Source organism: Acomys russatus, chromosome 17 (genome assembly GCF_903995435.1).
Source record: "Acomys russatus chromosome 17, mAcoRus1.1, whole genome shotgun sequence".
In the NCBI taxonomy this organism is placed as follows: domain Eukaryota; kingdom Metazoa; phylum Chordata; class Mammalia; order Rodentia; family Muridae; genus Acomys; species Acomys russatus.
In genome coordinates this window covers 63,390,141-63,414,946 of record NC_067153.1, presented here as the reverse complement: position 1 = coordinate 63,414,946, position 24,806 = coordinate 63,390,141, and the positions used below count along the sequence as shown (strand labels likewise).

At 48.9% G+C, this 24,806-nt stretch overlaps 1 protein-coding gene and 1 pseudogene across 3 annotated transcripts in view; both read left to right on the top strand.

Moving 5' to 3' along the window:
* LOC127201693 (keratin, type II cytoskeletal 6A) overlaps positions 1 to 24,502 on the top strand; it is a 49,149-nt gene extending 24,647 nt beyond the window's left edge. Inside the window, exons 1-9 of one of the 3 annotated variants that reach the window (XM_051160382.1) lie at positions 19,987 to 20,539; positions 21,242 to 21,456; positions 21,780 to 21,840; positions 21,984 to 22,079; positions 22,206 to 22,370; positions 22,969 to 23,094; positions 23,228 to 23,448; positions 23,660 to 23,694; positions 23,797 to 24,502. In XM_051160382.1, coding sequence (XP_051016339.1) covers positions 20,033 to 20,539; positions 21,242 to 21,456; positions 21,780 to 21,840; positions 21,984 to 22,079; positions 22,206 to 22,370; positions 22,969 to 23,094; positions 23,228 to 23,448; positions 23,660 to 23,694; positions 23,797 to 24,029 — 1,659 coding nt within the window. In that variant the 5' untranslated portion in view covers positions 19,987 to 20,032 and the 3' untranslated portion in view covers positions 24,030 to 24,502. Of the gene's footprint in view, positions 1 to 19,986; positions 20,540 to 21,241; positions 21,457 to 21,779; positions 21,841 to 21,983; positions 22,080 to 22,205; positions 22,371 to 22,968; positions 23,095 to 23,227; positions 23,449 to 23,659; positions 23,695 to 23,796 lie in introns of those variants that run through there. The other 2 variants (XM_051160379.1, XM_051160380.1) reach the window with 2 other exon arrangements.
* On the top strand, positions 7,115 to 11,280 carry LOC127201699 (keratin, type II cytoskeletal 6A-like; annotated as a pseudogene).
* Positions 24,503 to 24,806: the final 304 nt, after the last annotated feature.

The following is a 24,806-nucleotide window of genomic DNA, read 5'->3' as shown; positions in this document are numbered from 1 at the left end:
GCACAGGCTTTCAGGTTAGAAACAGAGCAGGGCTGAGACGCCAACCTTGCCAGGTATGGTGACATACATGCCTTTAATCCCAGCACTCAGGAGGCAGAGGCAGGCGGATCACTGTGAGTTTGAGGCCAGCCTGGCCTACAAATCAAGTCCAGGATAGCCAAGGCTACACAGAGAGACGCTGTCTCAAAAAACAAACAAAACAAAGCAAAACAAAATGCTAACCTCACTATCTGTGTTCTGTACTTTGATATATAATATGTCTGTGTGATAGCTAATATCTAATGTGTAACATTTATTCAGTGAGCATATATTCTGTGTTTCAATAATTCCCAAAAAACTACTCAGTGAACAGCTGAGTGAGTAAGGTTTCTGTGGAAAAATTCCCTGCGTTCCCTAACTCAAAAGCAACTCAGGAAGGAAAAGGTTTATTTTGTCTTGATGGGAGAAGAGGGCCCTCTGAGGGACTGAAGCTCTGAGTCCATGTGAATTGTTGACATGGGTACCGCCATGTTGAGACCCACAGGCCTGGGACCCATGGGAAAGTGACAAAGCTGTTTGCCATATAGGGCAGGTTAGAGGGATGGCAGAGCTTTCCTGTGAGTCTGAGTGTGAGCGAGTGAGCAGTGTGTAAACAGCTACAGCTTCCTCCTCCCAGATGACAGCACCCTGGGGCTCCTCAGCCACAGAGACCTACTGAGAGTTTCCAGCTTCCCCAAGACCCTGATGAAGATTGACGCAAAAACACTCAAGTAAATGCTCATAAACCGAACCCAAGAACACACCAATATACCATCCACCATGAACAAGTGGGTTTCAAGCAAGACACATAGGGCTAGGTCAATATGCAGAAATCCATCGATGTAACCCACCATATAAACAAATGGAAGGAACACACACACACACACACACACACACACACACACACACACACACACACACACGATCATTTCCTTAGATGCCCAAAACTCATTTCACAAAATCCAACACCTATACATGTTAACAGTCTTGGAGAGATCAGGGTATAAGGCACCAACCTAAACTAGTAACGGCAATATACAGCCAGGCTGCAGCCAGGATCAGTCCAAATGGAGATGACCGGAAAGGATCCGACTGAAATCACGGATACACAAGGATGCTCACCCTCTCTGTGTTTCTTCAATACAGCACCTGAAGCCCCAGGTAGAGCAATGAGACAACGGAAGGATATCGAGGAGATACATATTGGAAAGCAAGAAACCAAAGTATCACTATTCATCGAAGAAATGATAGTATATAGAGGTGACTCCAAAACTTCTACCAGGGAACTCCGACAGCTGAAAAACACCTTCAGCAAAGTGGCTGCGTTCTAAATTAACTTAAAAAAAAATATATCAGTAGCCCTCCTGTATACAAAAGACAAATGGGCTGAGAAGGAAATTAGGGAAACAACATCCTTCAGAGTAGCTACAAAAACCATAGAGTGCCCTGGTGTAACTCTAACCAAGCAAGAGAAAAACCTTTATGAAAAAATATCAAGTCCCTAAAAACAGAAATTGAAGATTTCAGAACATGGAAACGTCTCCCATGCTCATAGATCGGTAAGATGACCATAGTAAAAATGGCCATGTGGGGGCTGGAGAGATGGCTCAGAGGTTAAGAGCAGGATGCACTTCCAGAGGTCCTGAGTTCCATTCCCAGCAACCACATGGTGGCTCTCAACCATCTGTGAGATATGGTGCCCTCTTCTGGCACACAGGTGTACAATCAGGAGAAATATTATATACATAATAAATGAATATTTTTTTAAATGGCAATCTTTCGAAAAGCCATCTAAAGATTCAATGTAATTACGATCAAAATACAAACAAAATTCTTTACAGACCTTCAAAGGACAATTCTCAACTTCATAGGGGAAAACAAAACAGAACAAAACAAAACAACACAGACTAGCTAAAGACAATCCTGTACAATAAAAGACCTTCTAGCGGTGTCACCAGGACTCATCTCCAGCTGTACTGTAGAGCAACAGTAATAAAAACTGTGTGGTACTGACACAGAAACAGACAGGTGGGTCCATGACACCGAATGAATCAAAGACCCAGAAATAAACCCACACAACTATGGACACTTGATGTTGACAAAGGGGCCAACACCACACCATGAAAACAGAGAGCGTCTGCAACGAATAACACTGGTCTAACTGCATGTCTGCATGCACAACATGCAAATAGATCCATATTTATCACCTTGCACAAAACTACCATCCATGGGGTCAAAGACATCAAATACAACCAGACCAACCAAATCTAGATGAAGAAAAAGCAGGGAAGAGCCTTGAACTCATCAGCACAGGAAACAACTTCCTGAAGAGAACACCAACAGCCCAGGCTCTAAGATCTACATTAATAACTGGGATCTCATGAAACTGAAGAGATTCTGTAAAGCAAAGGACACGCAATAGAATGAAATAACAGCCTACAGCCTGGGAAAAGATCTCACCCATCCTGCATAAGACAAAGAGCTAATATACAAAATATGTAGAGAACTCAGGGAATTAAACAACAAATCAAATAATCCAATTTTAAAATGGGCTACAGAACTAAACAGAGAATTCTCAACAGAGGAATCTCGAATGGCAGAGAAGCACTTAAAGAAAAACACAATGTCCTTAGTCATCAGGGAAATGCAAATCCAAATGTGTCTGAGACTCCATCTTACACCCATCAGAATGACGAAGACCAAAAACTGAAAGTGACAGCACGTGCTGGCAAGGATGCGGGGAACAGGGGACACTCTTCCATGCTGGTGGGAGTGCAAACTTGTACAGCCACTTTGCAAAGCAAGCTGGTACGTTCTCAAAAATTCGGAACAGCTCAACCTCAAGACCCAGCTATGCTCCTCCCGGGAATATATATATATATATATATATATAACCTGAAAGATGCTCCACCATACAGCAAGGACGTTTGCTCAGCTGTGTTCATAGCAGCTTTATTCAGCCAACAACTGGGAATAACCAAGATGTCCCTGCGCTGAAGAATGGAAGAGGAAACTGTGGTACTATGCACCATAAAATACCATTCAGCTGTTAAAAAGAGGGACATCATGAAATTGGGGAGCAAATGTGTGGATCTGGAAAGTATTCCTGAGTGAGATAACCCAGACCCGGAAAGACACCCATGGCATAGACCCACTCCAGGACCGCTGTCAGCCACACAATACAGGATGACCACACTACACTACACAGACCTAAGAAGCCAAGTGACAAGGAGGATCATGGGAAGGATGTTTAATTCCCATTCAGGAGGGCAAAAGAACAGACACAGGAAAACGCTGAAGAGAGGGAACAGGACTGGAGCCTAACATAGTTGTCCTCTGAAAGACTCTGCCCAGCAGGGCATCAAATCAGATGCAAGATTCACAGCCAAACTGTCAGCACAGTGCAGGGAGCTTATGGAGGAGTGGGGGATCCCCGAGGGGACATGAGCACAGGAAGCAAAATGGAGCCCAAAAAATCTGTGCCTGTTAGGGCCTGAAGAAACTGATGCACCAACCAAGGACCAGGCATGCAGAGACCGAGGCCCCCTGCCAAGGTGTAGGCTATAGACACCTCAGTGTCCCCTTAAAGTGAAATTTGATTTCAAATAGCACGGAAGAAATGGCAGAGGAGAAGAATGAATTTTATTTTCAAGCTGCCAGCAAGAACTTACTCTGTTTACCACAGCTGGAACACCTTCCATGTTGTCCCTCGAGGAGATTTTCTGGCTTTCCCTTTTTCTTCTATGTGTATTCTGGAAGAATGGCTCAGAGGCTGACAAGCTTGTGTGTGGTAATGGAGACACCCAAGAAACAAACATTGCTAAAAGGGGAAAACACCAGGCTCCACTGTCCTCTCTCTTTCTGAAAAGGTTGCCGAGTGGTCAGTGCAGTTGCAGGGGCTTCAGTTGAGATGGAACTGTTGGAAGGCAAGCCACACTGGACAGGGGGACAAAAGGGCTCATCTTTATGACTGAGCAGGACAGCGCCACATTCCGGCAGTGGGAGGGAGAGAGAAGAAAACTGTGCCAGAGGTGGTAGGGCCTGAGAACAGCTGAAAAAGGCTGAGTCAGCCCATGTTGAAAGTAAGAGGAATCTTGACCCAACTGCAGCAGCAGAGTGGAAGGAGGGCATCCCGGGGTCACAGCATCACCATCAGCCTTGTAATAGTCCTACAGACCGTGCCTGCGCATGGTGCGGAACACGGTTATGAGGGGACTGGGCGCATCACGGAGAAAGATGATACAGCTAAGTTCCTTTCTAAAGAGGCCATGATTTCATACGAGATGCACTCACCTGTTGTGGAACAAATTGCAAACAACCAAGCTACCCAAAATAGAATTATTCCCCAAAACTGGAAGGACCTGGTACCAATTGTAACAGAGGCCAGTCCGCAGTTGCAACGGCCGACGCTGTACAAGCAAGAAGCCCCAAATACTGAACAGCAAAATGGTCCCAGGGGAATGAGCTTAGTAAGAGACCAATTGCTCAGCTAAAGGGAGTGCTCTGACATACAAGAGCAGACTCAATATAATAACACTAATATAGAACAATGTCACTTGTGGCTTTAAGTGTTTGGGATAAGCGGAGGGGCCCAGGAAAAGGTCCACCTCATTTACAAAGTCTGGAGACTGCACAGTGTTTTTCTTCTTTTTTTTTTTTCTTTTAACAAAGATTAGTTTCAGCTGTGAACAAAGCCGTTATCAGACTGGGATGTAAGACAGGTGTTGGTAGAGACCTTGGCGCGAGAAACACGGATACCAAATATAAAAACGTTATTAGACCATTAACGGCATGAGTGGATAAGGGATGTGACTGATACTGGTTCTAACATGTACCATGCTAGGACAGTCAGCCATGCTGCAGCTAAAGGTCTCCGGTATCAAAATGCATGGTGCTTCAGTTGCGGGAAGTACGGTTATTACCAGAGACTGACCAAACCACTAAAAGCCTCAGATCTTAAAATGCCCTGTGATTTAACTGTGGAGAATATGGTCATTTGCAATAGAATTCTGAACAAGGCATCTAACAGGGATATGGTTTTCCTAAATCTCAGGCAGAAATACGGTCTAGGTTCCCATGGGTTTGCAGGAGATGTGCCAAGGGTTGCCACTGGACCTATAAGTGCAGCTCCAACAGAGATATCCAAGGCAATTTCTTAGGGAGTGAAATGGGGTACCTAGACTGACGCCCACAGGTACAAGCACCATACCTCCTGTAAGCCAGGAAATAACACGCAGAGAGGAGACGCTCACCTAAGTCTTGCAGACTCGATGCACTGCTGCGGGAAGGGCTGCCCAGGACTTGGCCACAGATAAGGATCTTTTCTGTCTCCAGAACCTCAGTGTACAACACAGCTCCTGGAGTTTATACTCCTTGTCTTCAGGGACAGTAAGTAGGATGCTCTGGGGAAGGAGTGGATGGACTTCCAAGGATTCACGGTGTATCCAGGAGTTATAGATGAAGAATTTAAGGAGAAATTAAATTATGGAGAGAGAGAGAAAGAGAGAGAGAGAGAGAGAGAGAGAGAGAGAGAGAGAGAGAGAGACAGAGACAGAGAGACAGAGACAGAGAGACACAGAGAAACAGAGACACAGCGAGAGACACAGAGAGAAAGACACGGAGAGAGAACAGGAATGTCATAACTATCTTAAATAATAAAAGTACTGCTGGCGCTGTAAGCTGTGACCATCCCTGCAAGCAAGTCTTGGGCATGGCTCAGTAAAATTCACACTGTAAATACTTCCTGGTTACAGAAGACTTGCTCCACACACTGACCCCACATGGAGTCACAGGCCACCATCCATTGGAAAAACAGCAGCTGAAGCATTAAGAAGAACAGTTGATCTGGATTCCTTAACACATGAGTTATTAGAGTAGAAAACAGGCCAGAGAGATGGTTCGGTGGCTAAGAGCACTGTCTGCTCTCCTGAAGGACTGGGGCTCAATTCCCAACACGCCCCTGTTGCCCCAGCGCTCACACCTTCTAGTAGCCCCAGCTCCTGGGCATCTGACTCACTCTTCAGCCCCCAAGGGAACCAGCCACACAGTGGGTCATGTTGTTCATGCAGACACATGAAAAATTACACTAAAATGTTTAGGGTCTATGACTCAAATAAAAGAGTATGAAACGTATTTACAGATTTGAACAATCAAAACGATAAAATATATAATGCTAACTAGGATATTGGAAACCCAATATTTCTGCTACATTGATTTGTTCTCATTTTAGGTACAGGAGTATTTTCACGATGGTAAGTGTGTGCACCACATGTGTGCCTGGTGCCCTCAGAGGCCAGAAGAAGACGTGAGATTCTGTGGAACTAGAGTCATGGATGGCTGGGACCCAGCACGTGGGTGCTGAGAGCCACACTCAAGTCATCGGCGAGAACAACATGTGTCACTGAGCAGTGTCCTTAATGCAAACAGACGTGTGTGTCTGTGTGCGTTACCACATAAGGTCACTTTCTGCATGTGTATAAAGCAGCCTGTTTTTACATGTGAGATTAAATGTACTGGAGAAAATAGCTGTCAGTGAGACGTGCAGTCAGATATGGTGCTGTTGCTGAGTGACTTGTCGGCAACATGAAAGCAAAGAGGCTTGTCTGACAGCTGGTCACACAGGTGTGCTGCAAATGGGGGAGACTTTTCTACCTGGGAGAGAGGGGTCTAAGGACAACAGGCTATATTTCACATCTAATAACGAAGGTCAGAAAGGACCTTCCTCCAGCGTAGAATGACAGTTGGCCTCCACTCTCTCCACAGGAGAGAAGGGCAGGCAGGGAGCAGAGGGCTCTCAGCACACTCAGCAGGACAAACCAAACCTTTGTCAGAGTCAGTGACTGACTCTGAGATACAGTGAATAAGCAACCTACTTGCTGTAGTCACATTAAGAAAACCTAGAGGTAGGATCGTTTCCCTGACTAAAGGAAGCCAAAACTGCAACCTCAGGATTTTGCAACATTTTTGATTAATCTAGCTGTTAGCTCACTGTCTGTAAAGCTCTGCCCTTCCACTCACCTTAAGGACCAAGCCCAGCCCATCTGTACCTATATAAGCCGCTGCCCAAAGCTGGCCACCACTCATCTGCTCAGCTTTGCCCTGCACTCTCTCAGCTTTCCAGCCTTCTTATCCCCAGGAACCATGTCCACCAAAACCACCATCAGGAGTCAAACCAGCCACCGTGGCTTCAGTGCCAGCTCAGCCAAGATCCCGGGCTCAACCGCTACGGCTTCAGCAGCGTGTCTGTGTGCCGCTCCCGGGGCAGCGGTGGGCTCTGGTGCCCTGGTGGAGGAGCAGGCTTTGGCAGCAGGAGCCTCTATGGTGTGGGGAGCTCCAAGAGGATCTCCATCGGAGGCGGGGTGGCAGCTGTGGCATTGGGGGAGGCTATGGCAGCCAAGTGGAGGAGGCTTTCGCTTTGGAGGAGGAGCCAGCAGTGGTTTGGCTTGGTGCTGGAGCTGGCTTTGGCGGTGGCTATGGGGGAGCCGGCTTTCCCCGTGTGCCCCCCTGGAGGCATCCAAGAGGTCACCGTCAACCAGAAACCTCCTCACCCCTCTGAACCTGCAAATCGACCCCACCATCCAGCGGGTGAGGACTGAGGAGCGGGGAGCAGATCAAGACCCTCAAACAACAAGTTGCCTCCTTCATCGACAAGGTGAGCCCTGCTCCTTTCTGTGTGTCTGCACCCAGTGCCAGACACAGGAGGAGGGAAAGGCTTCAGGCTTTGTGCAAGTGTTGCCATCCTTCTAGTAGAGTCCCAGTACAGGCTGTGTGTCCCTCTTTTTTCTTCTTCTTCTTCCTCCTTTTTCTTTTTTTAAGATTTATTTATTATTATGTATACAGCATTCTGCCTGCAAGGCCAGAAGAGATGTTTGTGAGCCACCAGGTAGTTCCTGAGAATGGAACTCATGGCCTTTGGAAGAGCAGTCAGTGCTCTTAACCTCTGAGCCATCTATCCAGCCCCCTGTGTGCCCTTCTTTAGTTAGACTGGCAGCAGGAAATCTGGGTTAGAGTCCCTTCCCTTGAGGTGATGTCTGATCCCCGTGGGTAGAGATAGATGAGCTCAGGGCTCAAGTCACAGGATGGTCCTAAGGCAGAAGACTACAGTGCCCATGGTGGGCCATGGCAGCCATGCTACACTGCACACCACTCCAGCAAGCCACTGTTGGCTGGCTGTGTCCTGCATGAGCGCTCAGCCCTCCATGTGGATGAGGTGGGGAGCTTAGATGGATTGTCGCTCTCAGACCCAGGCGGAGGGACACAGAATGGTTGAGGACGACAGCCTGCTAGGAAAGACAAACTCCGGAAGGGGTCATCGAAGAGAGAAACTAAATTGCTTTCACGCTCGGTCCCTTCCAGGTGCGGTTCCTGGAGCAGCAGAACAAGGTCCTGGACACCAAGTGGACCCTGCTTCAGGAGCAGGGGACCAAGACCGTGAGGTTTGAACCTGGAGCCGTTCTTTGAGCAGACATCAACAGCCTGCGCAGGCGGCTGAACACTATTCTCGGGGACAGGGCCGCCGGACGCCGAGTGGAGGAACCATTCAGGACACAGTGGACGACTACAAGAACAAGTGATTGTGCTGAGGAACAACCCAGGTGCCTAACTTCATAAACATGGAAGCCCACATAGAGACATGGATGACCATGAGTTAAGACACTTTAGTCATGGGTGAACATGTCATGACTCAGCTCAGAGCAGAGGGCCAGTGCCAAGCAGGGTTAAAGGAACTGAGAGGACAGGAAAGGGACAAATTATTTAATAGAGCAAATATCCTCTTTGAGCCTGATTTGGCCCTATGGCATCTATAGCACTTAGGGCTGGGCCACAGGCTGCCTGTCATGCCACCTACCTAGCCATGGCTCCAAGGGTCACGCTGTTCCTCTTGTAGATATGAAGATGAAATCAACAAGCGCACATCTGCAGATTTTGAATTGCTGACCCTGAAAAAGGTGAGCTGCTAATCACAGAGATGGGTTCTCTGCTCATGGAGACGTGGCCTTGCGTGTCTGTGCAGGCCATGGTTGTCAGGGTGACAGAGGCGAATGGTCTGGGCAAGAGAGTGACCGTGACTCCATGTTGATGGTTTCCCCAGGATGTCGATGCTGCATCCGTGAACAGGGCTGAGCTACAAGCCGAGGCAGACAGGTCTGGCTAGATGAGATCAACTTCCTGAGAGCTTTATATGAATTCGGTAAGCCGACTCTCCTCCTTCTTGCTTCCCCATCCAAATTCCTTTGATTGTCTCCCATGGCAAAGTGGCTTGCACTGTGTACAATGCTACACAACTAAAGATGAGATCGGCTCTCTCTGCTCCTTAGGAGCTTGTCTCAGAGGCAGACACCTATCTCAGACACATCTGTGGTCCTCTCCAGGGACAACAAACCGCAGCCTGGACCTGGACAGAATCATCGCCGAGGTCAAGGCTCAGTACGAGGACATCGCTCAGAGAAGCCGGGGCCGAGCTGAGTCCTGGTACCAGACTAAAGTGAGTATTGACCTGGAGCAGGAAGAAGATGTCTGAGACCCACCCTGAACTGCACGTGTCTGATTTCACTGGAGGTTAGAGGTGACAAAAAGATTTGGGGTGTCTCACAGCAAGTGTGTTGTGCACTGGTAGTATAGAAACAACTGGGAGGAGAGGGTGATGGAGCCATGGCTGAATGGTTAAGAGTATTGGCTGCTTTTCCAAGATCAATTCCCAGCACCCATCTGGTGCCTCTCAGCCATGGATATTGGGACTTTGTGTCCTGGAGTGCAGGCACACGTGCCAAGGACAGAGCACTATATACATAACACTTTATAGAGTTATGATCTAGTCTAAGAGCAAAAGAACCCAGAGGTAGATTGCAAAGTTGCCATGAATGAAGTCTGTGCTCTCTTTGCTTGAGCTCAACTATTCCTCTGGTTCTCATGAGATAATAGAGGCCCTTTTCAGCGCCTGTCAGAACCATGAAGGTTGTGCTCTCCTCAAACGTGTCTGGAGGTTAAAGCCATCACATCCATGACAGTGCATGGCACTCGCAAGTGGCTCTGCTTCTGTCTGTAAAACTCACATCCATGTCATGTCTCGTGTACCCTTCAGTACGAGGAACTGCAGGTGACAGCTGGCAGACACGGGGATGACCTTCGCATCACCAAGCAGGAGATCGCTGAGATGAACCGCGTGATCCAGAGGCTGAGATCAGAGATCGACCACGTAAGAAGCAGGTAGGACAGACAGAGACACAGAGGACGACAGCTAACGTTTCCCGTCCTCTACCACTAAGGACCACGGGGACAAGGGGCTCAGCTCTGGAGAGACCACACACCGAGTCCCTTTCCCTTGCTCTGTCGGCCCCAGATGCCAACCTGCAGGCTGCCATCGCTGAGGCTGAGCAGCGTGGGGAGATGGCCCTCAAGGATGCCAGGGGCAAGCTGGAGGGGCTGGAGGAGGCCCTGCAGAAGGCCAAGCAGGACATGGCCAGGCTGCTGAAGGAATACCAGGAGCTCATGAATGTCAAGCTGGCCCTGGATGTGGAGATCGCCACCTACAGGACGCTGCTGGAAGGAGAGGAGTGCAGGTGGGTGACTCCATCCTGGAGGACACCCCCATGGTTGCCAGGCACTGAGCACAAGATGGGGGGGAGGGGGGAGGAACACTAGCTGTGGCCACAGTGGCTCCCTTCAGAGACTCCTTGCCTGGGATTGCCTGTCAACTGTCAGCTGACTGAGGATCTCAAGGGCACTGAGGCTATGGCTACCAAGTTTTTACCCTCTGTGTTCCTCTCCTAGGTTGAATGGTGAAGGCGTTGGACCAGTCAACATCTGTAAGTCCTCTGCGTGCCCGCCTCCCTCTTCCCCTGCCCTTGTGGCTCAGCCTGACAGCGTGAGCTCACATGTCTGTGTCTCTTCTCCTGTCCTTCCCAGCTGTGGTGCAGTCCACCATGTCCAGTGGCTATGGCAGTGCAGGAGGTGCCAGCAGCAGCTTAGGCCTGGGAGGAGGCAGCAGCTACTCCTACAGCAGTGGCCATGGCCTTGGAGGTGGCTTCAGTGCTGGCAGCGGCAGAGGCATCGGAGGTGGCATTGTGTCCTCTGGTGGCAGCTCCTCCTCCATCAAATACACCACCACCTCCTCCAGCAGGAAGAGCTACAGGCACTGAAGTCCCTGACCCCAGAGCTGTGCCTGAGCCTGGAGCCCCTGGCTGCAGAGCCCTGTGCTCAGGTGCTGTCCTCGCTGACCTCCCACCGCTGCTCTCTGGCTGGGGCTGAGGAGGCTGAGGCCTCTTTGCTCCTCTCTCTTCCCCCAGGGGTCCACTGCCCCTCGTCTTCTGCACCTCTGGCTTCACCTCCACACTCACTCACATCTGGTGCTTCAGGCTGTGTGGAGGTCACCAGGCTCCGGCCTCTCCAGCTCTGTCCCTAGGCTGCCTCAGAAAGGGTGTCATTGTCCCTTTCCTTCAGGTCATCATCGTCCAGGTCCTACTCAGGAAGTGAACTGAGGAAGTCCCCTTTACTCTGCAGTGGCCTTAGAGACGCCACACTGCCTTGTCGTGAGCCTCCCTGGCAGGCACGGTGACAGCACCTGTCCTGTGATGCACAGTCTGTGCTCAGGTGACGATGTCCTCTTTGCTCTTTGCTTCCTTCAAGTTGCTAAATAAAGCAGGTTTATAAAGTAATGACATTGCCCATGTGTGTTTTCTGGTTGCCAATTGTTTCCCATGAGGCTATGCAGCCTTGCTGGACAAGGGCCTTTTCGAGCCTCCTTCTTCCCCACTCTCCCCGCTGGGCATGGCTGCATTTGTCAGTTTCAAGGTGCCCTGCTCTCCAAACACCCTGGCTTCCCCTCTCTTGGCGGAGCACTCCGCAGCAAGACGTATGAAGACCGATGTCTGTAGTTCAAGCCCCACCGCGACACACAGGCACATATGGGAGGCAACAGAAAAGAGGATCACTGACAGGGACAATATCAGAGAACACCAGAACCACACCAGTTAAAATAACCTAATATAAATTCAGATAATAAACTACACTCACTCTAAAACTGAGATACAGGAATACCACAATGAGGGCATAGGGATGGGTCCCTGGGGAAATTAGCTGCCTGAGCATCAGCACTGGCATTTAGGGTACAGACCTCATCAAAAGATGGGTGGGCGTGGTGCCCACATGTAATTCTAGGCCTCTAGAGGTAGAGACAGGGCACATATGGGTCATGTTGCCAAGAAAAAATAGCACTACATGTGTCCTCTGGGCTCAGTGACAGAAACCGCCTCAATCAATAAAGGGAAAATGATGAAGAAGCAACAACCACCTTGTACACACACACACATACACACATACACTTACATACACACACACACATACTCACACACACAAGTGTAAGACAATGTCCTCAGCTGGGTAAAGAATATGTCACACTGCCTAGAGCCACGTCACACTTGAGAGACTGGGTCCTGCCTCCCTTGTGTGAGGAAAAAGCAGATGCGACCATCTCTCCATACTTCCTAACCACGTGCTATAAGTTTAACACACCAAGGATTTAACAAAAGATATAAGGTAGACATAGTTATCAGTGCAAACTAAAACCATGTTTAATCTCATACGACATGGCTGTCTGTGCAGGAAACCCAACGAGCCCCTCATAATCCTCCTCAAACCGAAGGAAAGATAGCAATGTCACAGGAGAAAGCAAAGAAAATCTCATGATGTCTTAAAGACCCACAGATAAGAACTGAAATATGGATTAAACAGGAGGAACAGAAAAGGGAGGGACGTATACATTTAGCAAAAACTGCAGACGCTAGGGCTGGAAGCCTATAAAATTCCCCGGGAGCTGTCAAAGAGGCCGATCAACAGAGCAATGGCACAGGCTTTCAGGTTAGAAACAGAGCAGGGCTGAGACGCCAACCTTGCCAGGTATGGTGACATACATGCCTTTAATCCCAGCACTCAGGAGGCAGAGGCAGGCGGATCACTGTGAGTTTGAGGCCAGCCTGGCCTACAAATCAAGTCCAGGATAGCCAAGGCTACACAGAGAGACGCTGTCTCAAAAACAAACAAAACAAAGCAAAACAAAATGCTAACCTCACTATCTGTGTTCTGTACTTTGATATATAATATGTCTGTGTGATAGCTAATATCTAATGTGTAACATTTATTCAGTGAGCATATATTCTGTGTTTCAATAATTCCCAAAAAACTACTCAGTGAACAGCTGAGTGAGTAAGGTTTCTATGGAAAAATTCCCTGCGTTCCCTAACTCAAAAGCAACTCAGGAAGGAAAAGGTTTATTTTGTCTTGATGGGAGAAGAGGGCCCTCTGAGGGACTGAAGCTCTGAGTCCATGTGAATTGTTGACATGGGTACCGCCATGTTGAGACCCACAGGCCTGGGACCCATGGGAAAGTGACAAAGCTGTTTGCCATATAGGGCAGGTTAGAGGGATGGCAGAGCTTTCCTGTGAGTCTGAGTGTGAGCGAGTGAGCAGTGTGTAAACAGCTACAGCTTCCTCCTCCCAGATGACAGCACCCTGGGGCTCCTCAGCCACAGAGACCTACTGAGAGTTTCCAGCTTCCCCAAGACCCTGATGAAGATTGACGCAAAAACACTCAAGTAAATGCTCATAAACCGAACCCAAGAACACACCAATATACCATCCACCATGAACAAGTGGGTTTCAAGCAAGACACGCAGGGCTAGGTCAATATGCAGAAATCCATCGATGTAACCCACCATATAAACAAATGGAAGGAACACACACACACACACACACACACACACACACACACACACACACACACACACGATCATTTCCTTAGATGCCCAAAACTCATTTCACAAAATCCAACACCTATACATGTTAACAGTCTTGGAGAGATCGGGGTATAAGGCACCAACCTAAACTAGTAACGGCAATATACAGCCAGGCTGCAGCCAGGATCAGTCCAAATGGAGATGACCGGAAAGGATCCGACTGAAATCACGGATACACAAGGATGCTCACCCTCTCTGTGTTTCTTCAATACAGCACCTGAAGCCCCAGGTAGAGCAATGAGACAACGGAAGGATATCGAGGAGATACATATTGGAAAGCAAGAAACCAAAGTATCACTATTCATCGCAAGAAAATGATAGTATATAGAGGTGACTCCAAAACTTCTACCAGGAACTCCGACAGCTGACAAACACCTTCAGCAAAGTGGCTGCGTTCTAAATTAACTTTAAAAAAATATATCAGTAGCCCTCCTGTATACAAAAGACAAATGGGCTGAGAAGGAAATTAGGGAAACAAACAGCCTTCAGAGTAGCTACAAAAACCATAGAGTGCCCTGGTGTAACTCTAACCAAGCAAGAGAAAAACCTTTATGAAAAGATATCAAGTCCCTAAAAACAGAAACTGAAGATTTCAGAACACGGAAACGTCTCCCATGCTCATAGATCGGTAAGATGACCATAGTAAAAATGGCCATGTGGGGGCTGGAGAGATGGCTCAGAGGTTAAGAGCAGGATGCTCTTCCAGAGGTCCTGAGTTCCATTCCAGCAACCACATGGTGGCTCTCAACCATCTAAGAGATATGGTGCCCTCTTCTGGCACACAGGTGTACAATCAGGAGAAATATTATATACATAATAAATAAATATTTTTTTAAATGGCAATCTTCGAAAAGCCATCTAAAGATTCAATGTAATACGATCAAAATACAAAAAAAATTCTTTACAGACTTCAAAGGACAATTCTCAACTTCATAGGGAAAACAAAACAGAAAAAAAACAAAACAACACAGACTAGCTAAAGACAATCCTGTACAATAAAAGACCTTCTAGCGGTGTCACCAGGACTCATCTCCAGCTGTACTGTAGAGCAACAGTAATAAAACCGTGTGTTTACTGACACCAGAAACAGACAGGTGGGTCCATGACACCGAATGAATCAAAGACCAGAAATAAACCCACACAACTATGGTACACTTGATGTTGACAAAGGGGCCAAACCACACCAATGAAAAAGACAGCGTCCTGCAATGAATAACGCTGGTCTAACTGCATGTCTGCATGCACAACATGCAAATAGATCCATATTTATCACCTTGCACAAAACTACCATCCATGGGGTCAAAGACATCAAATACAACCAGACCAACCAAATCTAGATGAAGAAAAAGCAGGGAAGAGCCTTGAACTCATCAGCACAGGAAACAACTTCCTGAAGAGAACACCAACAGCCCAGGCTCTAAGATCAACATTAATAACTGGGATCTCATGAAACTGAAGAGATTCTGTAAAGCAAAGGACACGCAATAGAATGAAATAACAGCCTACAGCCTGGGAAAAGATCTCACCCATCCTGCATAAGACAGAGAGCTAATATACAAAATATGTAGAGAACTCAGGGAATTAAACAACAAATCAAATAATCCAATTTTAAAATGGGCTACAGAACTAAACAGAGAATTCTCAACAGAGGAATCTCGAATGGCAGAGAAGCACTTAAAGAAAAACACAATGTCCTTAGTCATCAGGGAAATGCAAATCCAAATGTGTCTGAGACTCCATCTTACACCCATCAGAATGACGAAGACCAAAAACTGAAGTGACAGCAGGTGCTGGCAAGGATGCGGGGAAAGGGGACACTCTTCCATGCTGGTGGGAGTGCAAACTTGTACAGCCCCTTTGCAAAGCAAGCTGGTACGTTCTCAAAAATTCGGAACAGCTCAACCTCAAGACCCAGCTATGCTCCTCCCGGGAATATATATATATATATATATATATAACCTGAAAGATGCTCCACCATACAGCAAGGACGTTTGCTCAGCTGTGTTCATAGCAGCTTTATTCAGCCAACAACTGGGAATAACCAAGATGTCCCTGCGCTGAAGAATGGAAGAGGACACTGTGGTACATATGCACAATAAAATACCATTCAGCTGTTAAAAAGAGGGACATCATGAAATTGGGGAGCAAATGTGTGGATCTGGAAAAGTATTCCTGAGTGAGATAACCCAGACCCGGAAAGACACCCATGGCATAGACCCACTCCAGGACCGCTGTCAGCCACACAATACAGGATGACCACACTACACTACACAGACCTAAGAAGCCAAGTGACAAGGAGGATCATGGGAAGGATGTTTAATTCCCATTCAGGAGGGCAAAAAGAACAGACACAGGAAAACGCTGAAGAGAGGGAACAGGACTGGAGCCTAACATAGTTGTCCTCTGAAAGACTCTGCCCAGCAGGGCATCAAATCAGATGCAAGATTCACAGCCAAACTGTCAGCACAGTGCAGGGAGCTTATGGAGGAGTGGGGGATCCCCGAGGGGACATGAGCACAGGAAGCAAAATGGAGCCCAAAAGCTCTGTGCCTGTTAGGGCCTGAAGAAACTGATGCACCAACCAAGGACCAGGCATGCAGAGACCGAGGCCCCCTGCCAAGGTGTAGGCTATAGACACCTCAGTGTCCGCTTAAAAGTGAAATTTGATTTCAAATAGCACGGAAGAAATGGCAGAGGAAGAAGGAATGAATTTTTATTTTCAAGCTGCCAGCAAGAACTTACTCTGTTTACCACAGCTGGAACACCTTCCATGTTGTCCCTCGAGGAGATTTTCTGGCTTTCCCTTTTTCTTCTATGTGTATTCTGGAAGAATGGCTCAGAGGCTGACAAGCTTGTGTGTGGTAATGGAGACACCCAAGAAACAAACATTGCTAAAAGGGGAAAACACCAGGCTCCACTGTCCTCTCTCTTTCTGAAAAGGTTGCCGAGTGGTCAGTGCAGTTGCAGGGGCTTCAGTTGGAGATGGAACTGTTGGAAGGCAAGCCACACTGGACAGGGGGACAAAAGGGCTCATCTTTATGACTGAGCGGGACAGCGCCACGTTCCGGCAGTGGGAGAGAGAGGAAGAAACTGTGCCAGAGGGTGGTAGGGCCTGAGAACAGCTGAAAAAGGCTGAGTCAGCCCATGTTGAAAGTAAGAGGGAATCTTGACCCAACTGCAGCAGCAGACTGGAAGGAGGGGCATCCCGGGGTCACAGCATCACCATCAGCCTTGTAATAGTCCTACAGCCCGTGCCTGCGGATGGTGCGGAACACGGTTATGAGGGGACTGGGCGGCATCACGGAGAAATGATACAGCTAAGTCCTTTCTAAAGAGGCCATGATTTCATACGAGATGCACTCACCTGTGTGGAACAAATTGCAAACAACCAAGCTACCCAAAATAGAATTATTCCCAAAAACTGGAAGGACCTGGTACCAATTGTAACAGAGGCCAGTCCGCAGTTGCAACGGCCGACGCTGTACAAGCAAGAAGCCCCAAATACTGAACAGCAAAATGGTCCCAGGGGAATGAGCTTAGTAAGAGACCAATTGCTCAGCTAAAGGGAGTGCTCTGACATACAAGAGCAGACTCAATATAATAACACTAATATAGAACAATGTCACTTGTGGCTTTAAGTGTTTGGGATAAGCGGAGGGGCCCAGGAAAAAGGTCCACCTCATTTTCAAAGTCTGGAGACTGCACAGTGTTTTCTTTCTTTTTTTTTTTTCTTTTAACAAAGATTAGTTTCAGCTGTGAACAAAGCCGTTATCAGACTGGGATGTAAGACAGGTGTTGGTAGAGACCTTGGCGCGAGAAACACGGATACCAAATATAAAAACGTTATTAGACCATTAACGGCATGAGTGGATAAGGGATGTGACTGATACTGGTTCTAACATGTACCATGCTAGGACAGTCAGCCATGCTGCAGCTAAAGGTCTCCGGTATCAAAATGCATGGTGCTTCAGTTGCGGGAAGTACGGTTATTACCAGAGACTGACCAAACCACTAAAAGCCTCAGATCTTAAAATGCCCTGTGATTTAACTGTGGAGAATATGGTCATTTGCAATAGAATTCTGAACAAGGCATCCAACAGGGATATGGTTTTCCTAAATCTCAGGCAGAAATACGGTCTAGGTTCCCATGGGTTTGCAGGAGATGTGCCAAGGGTTGCCACTGGACCTATAAGTGCAGCTCCAACAGAGATATCCAAGGCAATTTCTAGGGAGTGAAATGGGGTACCTAGACTGACGCCCACAGGTACAAGCACCATACCTCCTGTAAGCCAGGAAATAACACGCAGAGAGGAGATGCTCACCTAAGTCTTGCAGACTCGATGCACTGCTGCGGGAAGGGCTGCCCAGGACTTGGCCACAGATAAGGATCTTTTCTGTCTCCAGAACCTCAGTGTACAACACAGCTCCTGGAGTTTATACTCCTTGTCCTCAGGGACAGTAATTAGGATGCTCTGGGGAAGGATTGGATGGACTTCCAAGGATTCACGGTGTATCCAGGAGTTATAGATGAAGACTTTAAGGAGAAATTAAATTATGGAGAGAGAGAGAGAGAGAGAGAGAGAGAGAGAGAGAGAGAGAGAGAGAGAGAGAGAGAGAGGAGAGACAGAGACAGAGAGACAGAGACAGAGAGACACAGAGAGACAGAGACACAGCGAGAGACACAGAGAGAAAGACACGGAGAGAGAACAGGAATGTCATAACTATCTTAAATAATAAAAGTACTGCTGGCGCTGTAAGCTGTGACCATCCCTGCAAGCAAGTCTTGGGCATGGCTCAGTAAAATTCACACTGTAAATACTTCCTGGTTACAGAAGACTTGCTCCACACACTGACCCCACATGGAGTCACAGGCCACCATCCATTGGAAAAACAGCAGCTGAAGCATTAAGAAGAACAGTTGATCTGGATTCCTTAACACATGAGTTATTAGAGTAGAAAACAGGCCAGAGAGATGGTTCGGTGGCTAAGAGCACTGTCTGCTCTCCTGAAGGACTGGGGCTCAATTCCCAACACGCCCCTGTTGTCCCAGCGCTCACACCTTCTAGTAGCCCCAGCTCCTGGGCATCTGACTCACTCTTCAGCCCCCAAGGGAACCAGCCACACAGTGGGTCATGTTGTTCATGCAGACACATGAAAAATTACACTAAAATGTTTAGGGTCTATGACTCAAATAAAAGAGTATGAAACGTATTTACAGATTTGAACAATCAAAACGATAAAATATATAATGCTAACTAGGATATTGGAAACCCAATATTTCTGCTACATTGATTTGTTCTCATTTTAGGTACCGGAGTATTTTCACGATGGTAAGTGTGTGCACCACATGTGTGCCTGGTGCCCTCAGAGGCCAGAAGAAGACGTGAGATTCTGTGGAACTAGAGTCATGGATGGCTGGGACCCAGCACGTGGGTGCTGAGAGCCACACTCAAGTCATCGGCGAGAACAACATGTGTCACTGAGCAGTGTCCTTAATGCAAACAGACGTGTGTGTCTGTGTGCGTTACCACATAAGGTCACTTTCTGCATGTGTATAAAGCAGCCTGTTTTTGCATGTGAGATTAAATTATGTACTGGAGAAAATAGCTGTCCAGTGAGACGTGCAGTCAGATATGGTGCTGTTGCTGAGTGACTTGTCGGCAACATGAAAGCAAAGAGGCTTGTCTGACAGCTGGTCACACAGGTGTGCTGCAAATGGGGGAGACTCTTCTACCTGGGAGAGAGGGGTCTAAGGACAACAGGCTATATTTCACATCTAATAACGAAGGTCAGAAAGGACCTTCCTCCAGCGTAGAATGACAGTTGGCCTCCACTCTCTCCACAGGAGAGAAGGGCAGGCAGGGAGCAGAGGGCTCTCAGCACACTCAGCAGGACAAACCAAACCTTTGTCAGAGTCAGTGACTGACTCTGAGATACAGTGAATAAGCAACCTACTTGCTGTAGTCACATTAAGAAAACCTAGAGGTAGGATCGTTTCCCTGACTAAAGGAAGCCAAAACTGCAACCTCAGGATTTTGCAACATTTTTGATTAATCTAGCTGTTAGCTCACTGTCTGTAAAGCTCTGCCCTTCCCACTCACCTTCAGGACCAAGCCCAGCCCATCTGTACCATATATAAGCCGCTGCCCAAAGCTGGCCACACTCATCTGCTCAGCTTTGCCCTGCACTCTCTCAGCTTTCCAGCCTTCTTATCCCCAGGAACCATGTCCACCAAAACCACCATCAGGAGTCAAACCAGCCACCATGGCTTCAGTGCCAGCTCAGCCAAGATCCCCGGGCTCAACCGCTCCGGCTTCAGCAGCGTGTCTGTGTGCCGCTCCCGGGGCAGCGGTGGCTCTGGTGCCCTGTGTGGAGGAGCAGGCTTTGGCAGCAGGAGCCTCTATGGTGTGGGGAGCTCCAAGAGGATCTCCATCGGAGGTGGCAGCTGTGGCATTGGGGGAGGCTATGGCAGCCAAGTTGGAGGAGGCTTTCGCTTTGGAGGAGGAGCCAGCAGTGGTTTTGGCTTTGGTGCTGGAGCTGGCTTTGGCGGTGGCTATGGGGGAGCCGGCTTCCCCGTGTGCCCCCCTGGAGGCATCCAAGAGGTCACCGTCAACCAGAACCTCCTCACCCCTCTGAACCTGCAAATCGACCCCACCATCCAGCGGGTGAGGACTGAGGAGCGGGAGCAGATCAAGACCCTCAACAACAAGTTTGCCTCCTTCATCGACAAGGTGAGCCCTGCTCCTTTCTGTGTGTCTGCACCCAGTGCCAGACACAGGAGGAAGGAAAGGCTTCGGGCTTTGTGCAAGTGTTGCCATCCTTCTAGTAGAGTCCCAGTCCAGGCTGTGTGTCCCTCTTTCTTCTTCTTCTTCTTCTTCTTTTTTCTTTTTTTAAGATTTATTTATTTATTATGTATACAGCATTCTGCCTCCAAGCCAGAAGAGATGTTTGTGAGCCACCAGGTAGTTCCTGAGAATGGAACTCATGGCCTTTGGAAGAGCAGTCAGTGCTCTTAACCTCTGAGCCATCTCTCCAGCCCCCTGTGTGCCCTTCTTTAGTTAGACTGGCAGCAGGAAATCTGGGTTAGAGTCCCTTCCCTTGAGGTGATGTCCGATCCACGTGGGTAGAGATGAGCTCAGGGCTCAAGTCACAGGATGGTCCTAAGGCAGAAGACTACAGTGCCCATGGGGGGCCATGGCAGCCATGCTACACTGCACCACACTCCAGCAAGCCACTGTTGGCTGGCTGTGTCCTGCATGAGCGCTCAGCCCTCCATGTGGGATGAGGTGGGGAGCTTAGATGGATTGTCGCTCTCAGACCCAGGCGGAGGACACAGAATGGGTTGAGACGGACAGCCTGATAGGAAAGACAAACTCCGGAAGGGGTCATTGAAGAAAGAAACTCAAATTGCTTCTCACGCTCGGTCCTTCCAGGTGCGGTTCCTGGAGCAGCAGAACAAGGTCCTGGACACCAAGTGGACCCTGCTTCAGGAGCAGGGGACCAAGACCGTGAGGTTGAGCCTGGAGCCGTTCTTTGAGCTGTACATCAACAGCCTGCGCAGGCACCTGGACACTATTCTCGGGGACAGGGGCCGCCTGTACGCCGAGCTGAGGAACATGCAGGACACAGTGGACGACTACAAGAACAAGTGAGTTGTGATGATGGAACAACCCAGGTGCCTAACTTCATGAACATGGAAGCCCACATAGAGACATGGATGACCATGAGTTAAGACACTTTAGTCATGGGTCTGAACATGTCATGACTCAGCTCAGAGCAGAGGGCCAGGGCCAAGCAGGGTTAAAGGAAGTGAGAGGACAGGAAAGGGACAAATTATTTAATAGAACAAATATCCTCTTTGAGCCTGATTTGGCCCTATGGCATCTACAGCACTTAGGGCTGGGCCACAGGCTGCCTGTCATGCCACCTACCTAGCCATGGCTCCAAGGTGTCACGCTGTTCCTCTTGTAGATATGAAGATGAAATCAACAAGCGCACATCTGCAGATTTTGAATTGCTGACCCTGAAAAAGGTGAGCTGCTAATCACAGAGATGGGTTCTCTGCTCATGGAGACGTGGCCTTGCGTGTCTGTGCAGGCCATGGTTGTCAGGGTGACAGAGGCGAATGGTCTGGGCAAGAGAGTGACCGTGACTCCATGTTGATGGTTTCCCCAGGATGTCGATGCTGCATCCGTGAACAGGGCTGGACTGCGAGCCGAGGCAGAAGGTCTGGTAGATGAGATCAACTTCCTGAGAACTTTATATGAATTGGTAAGCCCGACTCTCCTCCTTCTTGCTTCCCCTTCCAAATTCCTTTGATTTTCCCCTGGTGCAAAGTGCTGGCATTTTGTACAATCTACACAACTAAAGATGAGCTTGGCTCTCTCTGCTCCTTAGGAGCTGTCTCAGATGCAGACACACATCTCAGACACATCTGTGGTCCTCTCCATGGACAACAACCGCAGCCTGGACCTGGACAGCATCATCGCCGAGGTCAAGGCTCAGTACGAGGACATCGCTCAGAGAAGCCGGGCCGAGGCTGAGTCCTGGTACCAGACTAAAGTGAGTATTGACCTGGAGCAGGAAGAAGATGTCTGAGACCCACCCTGAACTGCACGTGTCTGATTTCACTGGAGGTTAGAGGTGACAAAAAAGATTTGGGGTGCTCTCACAGCAAGTGTGTTGTGCACCGGTAGTATAGAAACAACGGGAGGAGGGGGTGATGGAGCCATGGCTGAATGGTTAAGAGTATTGGCTGCTTTTCCAAGATCAATTCCCAGCACCCATCTGGTGCCTCTCAGCCATGGATATTGGGACTTTGTGTCCTGGAGTGCAGGCACACGTGCCAAGACAGAGCACTATATACATAACACTCTATAGAGTTATGATCTAGTCTAAGAGCAAAAGAACCCAGAGGTAGATGCAAAGTTGCCATGAATGAAGTCTGTGCTCTCTTTGCTTGAGCTCAACTATTTCCTCTGGTTCTCATGAGATAATAGAGGCCATTTTCAGCGCCTGTCAGAACCATGAAGGTTGTGCTCTCCTCAAACGTGTCTGGAGGTAAAGCCATCACATCCATGACAGTGCATGGCACTCGCAAGTGGCTCTGCTTCTGTCTGTAAAAACTCACATCCATGTCATGTCTCGTGTTACCCTTCAGTACGAGGAACTGCAGGTGACAGCTGGCAGACACGGGGATGACCTTCGCATCACCAAGCAGGAGATCGCTGAGATGAACCGCGTGATCCAGAGGCTGAGATCAGAGATCGACCACGTTAAGAAGCAGGTAGGACAGACAGAGACACAGAGGATGACAGCCAACGTTTCCCGTCCTCTACCACTGAGGACCACGGGGACAAGGGGCTCAGCTCTGGAGAGACCCACACACCGAGTCCCTTTCTCTTGCTCTGTCTGCCCAGATTGCCAACCTGCAGGCTGCCATCGCTGAGGCTGAGCAGCGTGGGGAGATGGCCCTCAAGGATGCCAGGGGCAAGCTGGAGGGGCTGGAGGAGGCCCTGCAGAAGGCCAAGCAGGACATGGCCAGGCTGCTGAAGGAATACCAGGAGCTCATGAATGTCAAGCTGGCCCTGGATGTGGAGATCGCCACCTACAGGACGCTGCTGGAAGGAGAGGAGTGCAGGTGGGTGACTCCATCCTGGAGGACACCCCCATGGTGCCAGGCACTGAGCACAAGATGGGGGGAGGGAGGGAGGAACACTAGCTGTGGCCACAGTGGCTCCCTTCAGAGACTCCTTGCCTGGGGATTGCCTGTCAACTGTCAGCTGACTGAGGATCTCAAGGGCACTGAGGCTATGGCTACCAAGTTTTTACCCTCTGTGTTCCTCTCCTAGGTTGAATGGTGAAGGCGTTGGACCAGTCAACATCTGTAAGTCCTCTGCGTGCCCGCCTCCCCTTCCCCTGCCCTCGTGCTGGCTCAGCCTGACAGCGTGAGCTCACATGTCTGTGTCTCTTCTCCTGTCCTTCCCAGCTGTGGTGCAGTCCACCGTGTCCAGTGGCTATGGCAGTGCAGGAGGTGCCAGCAGCAGCTTAGGCCTGGGAGGAGGCAGCAGCTACTCCTACAGCAGTGGCCATGGCCTTGGAGGTGGCTTCAGTGCTGGCAGTGGCAGAGGCATCGGAGGTGGCATTGTGTCCTCTGGTGGCAGCTCCTCCTCCATCAAATACACCACCACCTCCTCCAGCAGGAAGAGCTACAGGCACTGAAGTCCCTGACCCCAGAGCTGTGCCTGAGCCTGGAGCCCCTGGCTGCAGAGCCCTGTGCTCAGGTGCTGTCCTCGCTGACCTCCCACCTCTGCTCTCTGGCTGGGGCTGAGGAGGCTGAGGCCTCTTTGCTCCTCTCTCTCTTCCCCAGGGGTCCCCACTGCCCCTCGTCTTCTGCACCTCTGGCTTCACCTCCACACTCACTCACATCTGGTGCTTCAGGCTGTGTGGAGGTCACCAGGCTCCGGCCTCTCCAGCTCTGTCCCTAGGCTGCCTCAGAAAGGGTGTCATTGTCCCTTTCCTTCAGGTCATCATCGTCCAGGTCCTACTCAGGAAGTGAACTGAGGAAGTCCCCTTTACTCTGCAGTGGCCTTAGAGACGCCACACTGCCTTGTCGTGAGCCTCCCTGGCAGGCACGGTGACAGCACCTGTCCTGTGATGCACAGTCTGTGCTCAGGTGACGATGTCCTCTATGCTCTTTGTTTCCTTCAAGTTGCTAAATAAAGCAGATTTATAATGTAATGACTTTGCCCATGTGTGTTTTCTTGTTTCCAATTGTTTTTCATGAGGCTCTGTGGTCTTGCTGGACAAGGCCCTTTTAAAGTCTTCCAATTCCTCTCTCCCTCCACTGGGCATGTCTGGATTTGTTAGTTTCTGTTGTTTAAATTCATGTTCATGCTTTTATTTATTCATTATGTTTTCATTTTAAATAGACTTCATCATTTTCCCTCCACCCTCTCCCAGGTTCCCTCACCCCCAACCTTTGCCTGATTCTGCCTT